This window comes from Solanum tuberosum, unplaced genomic scaffold (genome assembly GCF_000226075.1).
Source record: "Solanum tuberosum cultivar DM 1-3 516 R44 unplaced genomic scaffold, SolTub_3.0 scf00125, whole genome shotgun sequence".
Classification (NCBI taxonomy): Eukaryota; Viridiplantae; Streptophyta; class Magnoliopsida; order Solanales; family Solanaceae; genus Solanum; species Solanum tuberosum.
Window position 1 is genome coordinate 381,226 of NW_006239052.1, and position 12,980 is coordinate 394,205.

At 31.1% G+C, this 12,980-nt stretch overlaps 1 protein-coding gene across 5 annotated transcripts in view; it reads left to right on the forward strand.

The window, feature by feature from the left end:
• Positions 1-6,878: 6,878 nt before the first annotated feature.
• The window catches only part of LOC102585493 (probable alpha-mannosidase I MNS4), a 34,186-nt gene continuing 28,084 nt past the window's right edge, over positions 6,879-12,980 (forward strand). For 2 of the 5 annotated variants that reach the window (XM_006350596.2, XM_006350597.2), the window contains exons 1-5: positions 6,883-7,048; positions 7,749-7,868; positions 7,952-8,044; positions 11,409-11,495; positions 11,631-11,721. In XM_006350596.2, coding sequence (XP_006350658.1) covers positions 6,935-7,048; positions 7,749-7,868; positions 7,952-8,044; positions 11,409-11,495; positions 11,631-11,721 — 505 coding nt within the window. In that variant the 5' untranslated portion in view covers positions 6,883-6,934. Of the gene's footprint in view, positions 7,049-7,748; positions 7,869-7,951; positions 8,045-11,408; positions 11,496-11,630; positions 11,722-12,980 lie in introns of all 5 variants that reach the window. The other 3 variants (XM_015310166.1, XR_001473884.1, XR_001473885.1) reach the window with 3 other exon arrangements.

Below are 12,980 nucleotides of genomic sequence, written 5' to 3' on the forward strand. Positions count from 1 at the left end.
GATGAGGATTGATTGGCAAAACAAGAAAGAATTGAGTATGATGAGTTTCCCAAGTAGATCAAGATTGTAGATTTAAAATGTGAAAAATTAAATAGACTTGTGCACACTACTAAAAAATCATTAATTTCCCGCCTGAAAAATGTAGGCGGCTATTTTCACAGATATTTTGATTGACTAAGTGAGAAAAAAGAAAAAATAGAAAAAATTTCATATAAAAAATTAGAAAGTTCTCCACTATTTCGGTGAAAATATGTTTTTTGCCATGCATTTTTTCCAGTGAGCTAGTTTAGTAAGTGAAAAAAATCATGTTGTATAACACAAATTTCCGGCTATTCACGATAGGAAAAACCTTGTTTAGTTCCACTCAACCGCCCTCCTATTACATTATAGTTTGTCATGCATTAATTGATACTATAATTATAAATGCAATGCTAAAGTCCGTTATATCTATATTAACTTTTAAGTATTGAGTTTCCATTTCTTACCATAAAAAAGAACAAATGTAGATGGAGAATAATAGAAAAAAGGTTGTTGTGAACGAACTAGCTAGATATCTAAGGTGTAGATGTCTAATGGAGTTAATTAAGTAGAAAATAATGCGAAAGTGAAAAATAACATAATGTGATCACACAAAATTAGGCTTAATTGTTTTAACATATCGAACTGAACTTTTTTTATATTTAATATCTACTTTTAATTGTCAATTACTGAAATCAAACTCTTAAAAGTATCAAATTGAATAGTACCGAACGTCCACCCACCATATGCTTCTTGATTCAGGACCAAAAATTAAAAATGCGACTTTTATGTTTTTGTATAAGTATTGCAATTAGAGATGAATCTGTGTTTAAATTATAGATTTAACCTTTAAGATTTTTAGTATTAAATATTATAATATAGAAATTTTGAGTTCAAAAATATTTATTAAAATTTGAAAAAAATTTCACCATTGTAACTTCAATTGACACAACACGTCTATATCGGCAAAGTGCACTTATTTAATATGTGTAATTTTAAATTCATTCTCTTCCACGAATAAAAATATATAAAAAGTTAGAAGATAATTAAAATTAAGACATTGTAATAATTAAAAACAGAAACTTTAAAGTGCAAAGTCCACAAGCGTATCCGTGTTTCAAAAAGTGGGGGTGTGAGACAAGAAATTTTATGATACATGGAGCTAGATTTAATCTTCGAAATACTAGGCATACGTTTCATAGATGATAGATTTATGAGACGTATATTTTATATGTGTTCAATTTTATGATTTTATTATTAAGAAAATAAGCAAAGTAAAATTTATCACTAATAATAAAATCACCATTATATGGAGCTAGATTTTATCACTAATAATATTTATTTCAAAATTATAATTATTATTTGAGATGAAAAAATGGCAAAGCTGAGATAATATTTAAAATGAAATCACCATTCATATTTCATCAATAAATTTTGATACGGTAATTAAGTATAAAAAAACAATATCTTGACACTATATGTTCATAATTTATCTAGCATTTAATATGTTAGCTTTAAGAAAAAATACATATAAATGATATATAGATCTACTGATCTCAAGCCTTAATATTATAAATTTGATGTCACAAGTCAATTAAGACATTCATATTACTCGTTAATGTTTTCCATATATATATGCATGATAAATAATTCTTAACCGACCACATGCTTAAAAGTAAATAAGTAGTCAAAGTTTTTAAATTTGGGTTTTTGGGGAATTTGGTTAGATTAATTAGCTATGATATACTTAGATACTTAATGATAATCGTAGAATTTACTATTACTATTCACACCTAGTAAGTAAATATCTAACATGACAATTGTTGCCATAAATAAAAGGCAGATACATGATTTTAGGGTGGACGTTCGATATTCAATTTAATATTTTCCAAGTTCAATTTTAATAGTTTGATAATTAAAAGTAAATATCAAATACCAAACTTTCAAAATTTGATACAATAAACCTCAATTTGATTTCTTTATGCGATTTTTGGTGATTTAAATTCACTCCTCACCAGCAAATGGTTTTCACTTATTTTCCAGAGTTTGATTGATAAATAAAAGTTTATGAAAGAGGGATAGTACTATCATCAAATCGGATAGCGTTATATTGAAAGTTTTAGTACGCAAGATTGGTAGTACTCCCTTCATTCCAAAATAATTGTCACATTTTATATTTCAACAATTAATTTAATTTATTTTAAAAGCTATATCATGTTAGATTGATTCGATATTTTAAAAATTAAATTTAGATATTTAAAAAAATGTATAAAAAATACTAAAAATTACATTATTTTTTTCTCATATCAATATGATGTAAAAATATATTTGTCCTACCCAACAAACCCTAAATAGTTGTGGGATTACTCCCGTATTAACTACTTGATAGCTTTTCATTAATTCTTAAAAGGCATTTGAGAAAACTATATATGGTCCTTAATTCATAAGTACGAAAATAGAATTGTCAACTTTTGTATCGGCGCGAGTTTAATGAAAACTTTAATTGTTCAAAATAGAGGCCAAAGTTCATAGGGGTCTAGCAAGGAGCTAGTTGCTAAAATTTCCTTCTGCAAAAAAAATAAATTAACTCTTTAACTAGCTAGCCTCTTACCACCAAAAAATATGATACCGTGGATGCGAGTGCTCCTTTCTTAATTAGAAATTTTAGGTTCGAGTCTTGGGAATGGAAAAATCTTTAATAGGAACCGCTTGCCAGGTTGCCCTCAAATGGAACCTTACGCAACACAAGTCTAGAATAATCGTACTCCAATACAAAAATCAAACACCAAATGAAGCTAAAATTTGTTTCTTTTTCTCAAGAAAGTTAAGAAATGATTACCAAAAGGGTTGAGTTTAATACTCATTGGAAAAAGGGAACTTACCTAAATTCCACTAGTTTAGGAATTAATTATTTAGATATACTTTAGTTTGTAATGTTACGTATGTTATCAAATTTTAGCGTGTCTAAATACGTTCAGATACATGTATCTAGAGATACATGGGGTCAAAATTAGGTATAATTTGTTCTAGATACATTGTATCCAAGTAAATTCGCATGTACCAGGGAGACATAACAAATATCGATCTCCTCTCTCCCATCTAGCTCGCCAATCTCCCACCAGATATGTATAGACACATGTATGTATCTAGTGTGATTCACATGTATCTAGGATACATATAAATCTCGCTCACCTCTTTCCCTATTTTTGTGTATCGGATAGCGAAAATACATGTATTTAAGTGTATTTTTCTCAATATACTTAGTGCTAAGATAGAATATTTTGAAATTATAGGTGATAATAATATATATAGTAGTGAAATATATCTAAATATGTAGTGGGAAAAAATACAAGATCATCCGGCTCGTCTTCTCAATGCTTTTGACCCAATGATTACGGCCCAACATAAGTCACATTCAAAAAGAATTTTCGGCCCAAAAGGTCATTAAAGAGGAACTTACAAAAATGACTACAGTTTTAGGGTTATTAAATTGGAATAGTTATAAGTATGATATTTTCAAAAAAAAGAGGCTACATTTTATGTCTATATTTAAACTATAGTTATTTTTGTAAGTTCCTCGTTTATTATATTTTGATCCTCAGATATATGTATCCGGTGTGCCCAGATATATGCTAAGCAGATACATCTAATTATGTGTTTATAAATATGGATTGTAACTTAAACACGTCAATTTAGGAGCAAATCACACATTATTCTCTAAATTTCTCAATTTATTTTTATATTTCTTCACTTTTTTTTTCAAGCATGAAAAATCTTTTCCCATCGATAAATATAATATTAATTCAAATATCTGTAAACTTTATCAGAATCATAAACTCTTAATTAGATACATGTGTATATTATGATCATTAACTCTTAATTAGATACAAGTATACATTTGAAAGACTTGCATGCAGTTTAAGTGTTGGGAAGGTATGCTAGGGTCTTGTTTCGGTAGACATTACTCGGGCCTCATTTATTTGTATTTAATGAACAACTTAATGTTAATTATTCAAATCTTCGATAGTTTGTTTTTAAAATTAAATCTTAATCATTTAAATTTTTATTATCAAATGTGTTTGTTTTTTCTTATTTCACAATCACTTAACGAGGCTAAATAATTTGAATTATGGAAAATTATGCAAAAGGGCCACTCGGTCGTTTTCTTTACACAAAATTTAGCCCAATTTCCAAAATTACCAAAACCGGTCAAATACTATTCTTCTTCCTTTCAATTTCGTCACTAATGGTTGTTGTTGCTTCTTCTTTTCGAGCGAATTATATATCGAAAAACTCGAAACATCGAGAAGATTTCATATCTAAATTTTGGGACTATTTAGAGGTTATTTTAAGTTGATCGAGATTGCATTCGTCACTGTATACTTAATGTACAGTTAAGTATTCAACTTTTTGAGTGTATCATATTGTATAGTCAGTGTATAGCTCATGTATAGGCAAGTTGTATTGTATAATGGGTGTATATACATTCTATGATTTTTGACAGACTATATTGTATATTCAGTGTATATTTCTTGTGACTTTTGACCATCTTTTTATGTAAATAAAAATATGTTTATATTTGTTGTATATATTTAAAACTTGCCCTTTGAATTATTAAGATTTATAACAAAATTTTAATATCATTAAGATGTCTATTTAAAAAACTTCTACAAAAATGATAGTTCACTACTATTTCATCTTCGTTCACCCACCACTTACACACACCATTTCAATCACAACTACCACCGCCGTCAATTAGCACCACCAACTACCACCCACAACCACCATCCTTAGCCTAACAGCAATTACCATTACCCCCAATCACCAAAATCAATTGTCATCACTAATATAATCATCATTTGTAATCATCACCACCAACTATTATTACGTCCACTAATTTCTATCGATACCACCTTCAACCAACATTATAATTGCTAATTGTTCATCATCCTTCATCACCATCATCAGTTAACTATCAATATCATTTCACTACTAGTTATCATCCACCATCAATAATAACCACGGTTGATCAATATTGTCAACCACTATACTATAAGATATTATCCATAACCATCATCATTCCAAATCGACACACACAATCATCATTATTAGACATCACCACCATCAATTGCCTTATAAAAAAATTTAAAATATTTTATTAATATAATATTTAATCAATTTAGTAATTTATTTGAATTTTATATTTATTATTTTTTAAACAAATACAAATTTTATATATTCAGATGTTGAGAAAAAAAATCTTAACTATTTAGTATTCAAATTTTCATTCAACATCTAAATATTCATTCAGATTTCGACCTTTAGGAGACTATTTGGATTGATTTTTTTTAATTCAACTTTTGGCCTTTTTAGCCTAAAAAGTGCTTAAAACACTTTTTGTATTTTCCAAATAATTTCTAAATTAAAAAAAGAGCTTAAAAGTTAAAAAACCAAGTCTATTTAAAATAAGTCAATTCAAACACTTTTTGTGCATTATCAATGCATTGAGATTCAAACGTCTTAATCCTTTAATGAAAACAAATAAGCCACCAATCATGTTAAAGACTTCATAAATAAACAATTAGTTATGTATTTCAATTTTGAAACAGGATTTGCTTTTTTAAATGATTTTAAAATATGTTTCCGCTTATGTCTAGATGTATGATAATGTTTCATACCATGTTATGAGTACCATACATGTGTCGATCATGTAGGCTTGATGCATGACAAATTGATCTCTAATGTGAATACCATACACCAAGTAAGAAATCAAAAATTATAAAGGAAAAAGAAAGGCCAAGTGGCCAACTAAGTAGAGTAGAGAGTAAATGAACAAACATCCATGTTTGAGAAATTGCCTAGAAATATCACTTTTGTTCTTTTGAGGATTAAAATGTCACCCAATTATTCTTATTTTCCTCAAAATATACATGACACAATAAAAACACACTTCTCTCTTCTAATGAGATGACATGCCACATTATTCGTTTTTTTAATAACAATTTTCTAACACTTTTAGATCATCCATATTTTATACCCAATAAAAGAATTATTATTTTCCATATTGTTAAAAAAAGGAATTTCTAATATTGTTGTTAAAAATGCCATGTCACTTTTTTTTAATTCTGTTACTTTTAATAATTTTCCTTTTATTTATTTATTATATTTGAAAAAATAGCATTTATATTTATCTATTTTACCATATCAAGAGAAAAATAAAAATAAATTTTATTTTTACTTTTAGAATTAATTATTCATTCTAAATTATTTTCTATTTTTAGTTGTTCACTTTAGCATATCAAGAGAAAAACAATTTAGTTTCCTATTATTACGTTTAACATCAATTATTTATTCTAAACCATTTGTCAAATCAATCATTCTTTAAGTCCTTTTTATCTTTCTCATGATATAATAAAATAGATAAATACAAATTTAATTTAATTTTTAACATAATAAACAAACAAAAGTAAATTTATTAAAAGTAGATGGAGTTAAAAATATGACATGACATTTTTAACAACAAAAAATTTGTTTTAACAATATGGAAAAGTAATAAATTTTTATTGGGTATAAAAAGTTTAAAAATTTATTGTTAAAAAAATAGAAAATAATGTGACAGGTCATCCTAGAGAAAAGATGTTTTTATTACGTATATTCTGATAAAAATAAAAATAGTTAAGTCATAAGTGTTACTTATTATAATCTAAAAAAAGAAATAAAAATAATATTCTTAGACAATTTTCCAAATATGGATATGGATGACTTTTTAGGAAATTTACTGATTGAGTAGGAGAATGCAATTTCGTTTAAGTTTGAGGGCCGTTTTATCATTTACCTGAAATGCTGGTAAGTGGGATTCACATAGGATATATATTCGCGCAGAGAGAGAGAGAAGAAGGAGGAAGAGTGTGAGACTATGGAAGCTCCGAAGTTATTGCTGTTGATTTTGCTGATTCCTTGCGACTTGTTTATCGGCAAATCCCTCGGAGATGGCGTCACTCATGAAGAAGCCAAAGAGCTCAGAGATGAGGTAACCTTATTCCTCTTCTCCTTATCAATTGTTCACAAGCAGATCGACAAAAAATTTCGACGTTTTGAAATGTTGATCATCAAGTTCAATTATTGATTGCTTCTTTTAGTTCCAAATGTAGTTGTGTGAAGTGTTCTTTGATTGATACAATTGATCGCTGCATAAAATTATTTGTTTTGAGAATCGACTGACAGCTCTCCGATAGGAATTTTTAAGTTGAATTAACGGAGGATATCTCACGTTTCATAAAATTTCAATGGATGGAGCAGGTGTCAATTTGAGATAAAAATGTATTCGTTATAATGAGAAAGCTTCCGTTTGAAGGGGAATTGTTACTGAAGATATCATAGAGAAATGTGAAAGGAATAAGTATTAAGAGCTAGGAATAGACAGTGGCATGGTGATTGATGTTGAAGGGTCCATCATTGAACTTCTCGTTTGGAAATCCAAACAATTGGTACCCTTTTTGTAGAAGGGGAAGAAGTATTTCTCTTTCCTTCCAGCCTCACATTATTATATCTGCTTTTACTATTAATCTCGCCCTTTTATCCTAGTTCGGAAGTTGGGTGGTTAAGGATAAAAAACGTGACAGAAAGTTGGGTAGATAATATCTTGTTCATTTTTTTTCTGTTTTACCTTCCCTTTCGATTTCAAAATTAATAACGTGATTAAAAATTTGTGATGTTTCGGTACTTTTTAGGTGCGTGAGATGTTCTACCATGCATTTAACGGATACATGAACCATGCTTTTCCACGCGATGAGTTAAGGCCTTTATCTTGTGGAGGAGAAGACACACTTGGTGGCTATGCCTTAACATTGGTAACAAGACAGCTTTTTTGTTAGACTACTAGTTTTTCTTGGTAAACATATAGTAAGTGTTCCGATCATGTGCTTTTTTACAGATTGACTCATTGGACACCTTGGCTTTGCTTGGTGACAGAGAGCGCTTTACTGCTTCTGTTGAATGGATTGGTAAAAATCTTCGGTTTGATATTGTGAGTATGGAATTTGTATAAAAACATAATGAACTTAGGAGTGAATGATTTTGCTCTTTAATAGACACTGCCTTATGAATTTCAGATCATTAACTTGTTAAAGTTGGATTTAGAAGCAGTCATCTGACTTCGTGAAAGTTCTTTTTTTCCATTATCTCCTTTTGAGTGCCATGGAAAGGTGGTCTCGAATATGAACATAATCATTCCTGTCTATTGATGGGTAATCACGTACTTTTAGTGGCCATAATGCTTCGAATGTTGAATATATAAGTTTTGATGCTTGGGGCCTTGTGTTCAACTTGTATGACAAAACCGAACTTAAGAATCATCAAGTAGTTTGACGAGGTTGAACTGAAGTTGTGATCTCCCTATGCGCTTTTATCAGCTCAGCAAATAACTGACTTGTGTAAATTTAAGTTACTAATAAATTAGGAATACTAAACAATTCATATTTCTTGTAAAAGGATAGTCATTTTTATGATTAGCTAGCTTTATATTGTAAGCTTAGAGTTTGCTGCTTGCTATTTACAGCTCGTTGACATAGAAGTAGCCTCTTTTGCATGCCTCATGGCTCATTCTGGAATTTATCCATTTAAAACTAACCTCAATGTTTGATATCTGTGCTTATTTGCTGTGTTTTAGGGAAGACATCTATTAGAAAAATGGTTAAAATGTGACAATAGTTCAAATATACTGTCCACTTCTCTTGCCGAGATTTAGGTTATGTTTGATAAAGACGAAAACTAGATACACCAAAATCTGAAATCTGTTTGAGTTGTTGAGCTGTAAGAGTTAAAAGGATGAGTTTTGTGAATTTTGATATATTTCAAAACAAAATTGAGGTGGCAATTCGATATGAAACTAAGGTGCAAATTATGAGTATTAACATGTTTACAACTATTCAGATTTAATGTTGGGGTTTTCTAATAAATAGAAATGGTAACTATTAAATGGAAATGGAAATTAAAATTAATTCTTTATACAAGAAACAGAACTGAACTTTACTTGAAATAGTATAGCATTTATTAGGTATTGTTTGGATTACTGAAATATGTTTGATGACTAGTATACTTATTACGGTTTACCCAGAAAAATAATTTCTAGTCTATTGGTACATTCTAGTTTTTACTGTTGAATTAGGTGAGCAAACAACCCTATATTCACCTTGTCATATTCTGCTTGGTATCTTCATGAAGAGGGTTTAGCTCAGAGTTCCAATACTTTTAACTAGAATCTAAGTTTTTAAGATAAGAGCAAGAAAAAAACGTTGTTCATATACGCTGCTCCTAAGTTGCTCGGACTCTTAGTTTTCGGTGCCGCACCCATGTTGACACATGGGTGTGGGATCCATATCCGCTTTCTGTAATCAAAACAAAAACTAAGTAAAATTGAAGAATATGGAATACCTTGTATATATAAATTTCTATAGTCACTCACTGTCCTTTAATTACCTTCCAAGATTCTCCTCAAGTTTTCCACATGATATCTCATAATTTAGGTCATATAATTCTATTTTTAAATTTTAGATATATGAATTATTTTTAGCCGAATCCCCGCAGCCATATCCATATATGGATCCGTATCCCCAAATCTTAAAATCTAGATCATTGAGGATCCAACCTCTAGATCCACACCCGTAACTTTCACCCACACTCGAGTCGAGCAACTTACCTTACCTTGCTTTATAACTTCCTAATAAGTTTTTACCTTGTAAGGAGATTGTTGGAGTAGTACAGGGTTAGGAAGAAAGACTTACACATGGTGTTCATTGACCTCGAAAAGGCATACGATAAAGTTCCTAGGGAGGTCTATGGAGGTGTTTGGAGTCTAGAAATGTACTTGTGGCCTACATTAGGGTAATTTAGGACATGTACTATCAACTATGGAGCCAAGGCTAGGGTAAGATAGTGGGAGGTGACTCAAAACACTTCTTGACTTTGATGGGGTTGCACCAGGGATCGACCCTTAGCCCAGTCCTAGTTGTGTTAGTGATAGATGAATTGACACTACATATACAAAGAGAGGTGCCGTGATGTATATTATTCATAGATGACATAATATTGATTGACGAAACGCATGCTTGAGTTAACGATAGGTTGGAAGTTTGGAGACAAACCCTAGAATCTAAAGTTTCCAGGTTAAGCAGGACTAAACCAGAGTACTTGGAGTACAAGTTCAGTGACGTAATGCATAAAGCATAGATGGAAGTGAAGATCGATACAAAAGTCGTACCCGAGAGAGGAAGTTTGAAGCATCTTGAGTCTATAATCTAAGGAATCAAGGAGATTGACAATGATATCACACATCGTGTTGACGCGGGGTGGGTGAAGTGGAAGCTTGTGTCAAAAGTATTATGTTATAAGAATGTGTTACCAAGGCTTAAAGGTAAGTTCTATAGAGGGGTGGTTAGACCTACATTGCTATATAGGTAGAGTGCTGACCAGTCAAGAATGTACACATCCAAAAAATGAAGGTAATGGAGATGAGGATGCTAGGATGCATGTATGGGCGTAGGAGAGATAAGATCAGGAACGAGGTTATACAGGTCAAGGTGGGAGTGATTTTCGTGGAGGACAAGATAAGGAAAACGAGGTTAAGATCATTCAGCATGTGAAGAGGAAGTGCACAGATGCACCAGTAAGTAAGGAGGTGTGAGTGGTTGGTTATTGCAGGTCTTAAGAGAGGTAGAGGTAGGAGGAGAAAGAACTAGGGAAGGTGCTTAGACAGGACATGATACACCTTCATCTTACTCAGAATATGACCCTAGATAGGAAGGTTTGGAGGTCGAGGATAAGGGTAGACAGATAGTAGGTAGCCAAGTGTTTTCATACTTATATGTGGAAGAGGTTGGGAGTCGGTCTCCTCTTCTCATCTTCTCCTTATTTAGTCGTATTAGTTAGTATTCACGTATTATCTTATTATTTAACTTTCACTACTACTTGTTGCTTCATCTGCTCTTTGCTCCATTTATTTTGCCATTTTGCTATATGTTTCTTTCAAATCTGCCTTATTACACTTCTTTTGAGCTGAATGTCTATCGGAAACAACTTTTCTACCTTGCAAAGGTAGAGTTAAGGTTTGCATATATCCTTCCCTCCCCAGACCCCACTTGGGACTACTCTGGGGATGTTGTTGTTGTTGTAGTACTTCTAACAAGCATTTGAATTCTTAAGATAAGAGCAAAAAGAAGTTTTGTCCATTCAATATACTTTACTGATATTGAAGGTTTATGTTTGACATTAAGCTTTTGCCTGGCATCCTTGTGAAACTATTTTTCCATTTTCATTTCTGTCACAATTTTCTGAGGATGAATATCTTGTACCACTACTTTTCTGAGTTTATGAATTTTACTATGTATTTGCAGAACAAAACAGTATCTATCTTTGAGACTACAATCCGTATCCTTGGAGGTTTAATTTCTGCTCATCTCATTGCAAGTGACCACAACACGGTATCATATTCATAACTATGTTTTTCTTGAGTATTTTAAAAAGTATTACTTTCTATGGTTGTTAACTTTAGCCAAGTGGATTCTCTTGGCTACTTTCTCCAAAACATTTTAACCAGGTTCTTTCTAGAACTGCAGGGCATGAGGATTCCCTCTTATGATGATGAGTTGCTTCACTTGGCTGAAGACTTGGCACGGAGAATGCTGCCTGCATTTGATACTCCTACAGGTATGGAATTGGATTTTGGCGATAGTCGATATCAGTTGGGTAGAATCAATTATGTTAAGAATGTAGTGTAATTATTGTGAATAAGTTGTACATTAACTAGGGAGATTATTTTTCTTGTAACTGTGTAACTTTGATTTCATTCTTATTTTAAATGTGTGTATAGCTTGACAGAATAGTTAAGCTAAGCTTTCTGTCAATATTCTCTTGTGTTCTTCATTTCTTACATGATGTCAGAATCAGTCCCATACTTGTTGTGTTTCTCAATGTTGGACCTCCTTTTATGTTTTCATGCTCTGATATCCAATTCTAGACATGCAACGAGGGGTTAAGTATTCAACATTAGTTGAATGGATTTTTGTCTCTATATTGTCTTGGACAATTCTGACCTCATGATATAGCTCTTGGGTTTTAGTTAGGCTTATGAACCATTTTGTATTGCAGTTGTTCGGCAGGGTACCCTCTGATAGGCGTTCATACTTCCAAATGTTGCATTTCTAGTTGGAGGCACTTTAGATTTCAGACGAGCAATGACAAATTGTAGTTGTAAGATCCAGTGCAAAAGCAGAATATCTAGCAATGATAGCATTGAATTATAATCTTATATGGATCAAACAACTAGGGAAAGAATTAAAGTCGGGAAGGATCGATCATATGGAGCTTGTGTATGATGATCAAGCTGTATTTCATATTGCTTCAAATTCGATGTTTCATGAGAGGAAAGTACATAGAGATAGGTTGTCATTTTGTTTAGAGAAAATATATTCTTAGGACACATTGACATAAAGTTTGTTAAGTCAAATAATCAACTTACATATATCCACTAAATTTATTACTGGCCTCAAACTAGTTCTATATGTCACTAGTTTGATACATACAATTTGTACGCACTAGCTTGAGTAATAGTGTTAAGAATAGTGTGTAGTTACTGTAGATATGCTGTAATCAATTAAGGAGATTTTTTTCTTGTAATTATGTAACCTTGATTTCCTAACTATTTTGAAATAGGTATATATTACTATTCAAAAATCCAATAATTTAACATAATAACAAAGATAAACTTTCTAAAAGAATAACCAAGCTAAACTTAACTATTTATTACCATTGCACCAAAGAAGGAAGGTGTGATGAGCATAAAGGATTTTAGACCTATTAGCCTGGTAGGAAGCATTTATTAGATGTTATCTGAGGTGCCTTCTAATAGACTAAAGAAGGTCTTGGATGAGACAGTGTCCTCTTCTCAGAACACTTTTTTTTTTTTT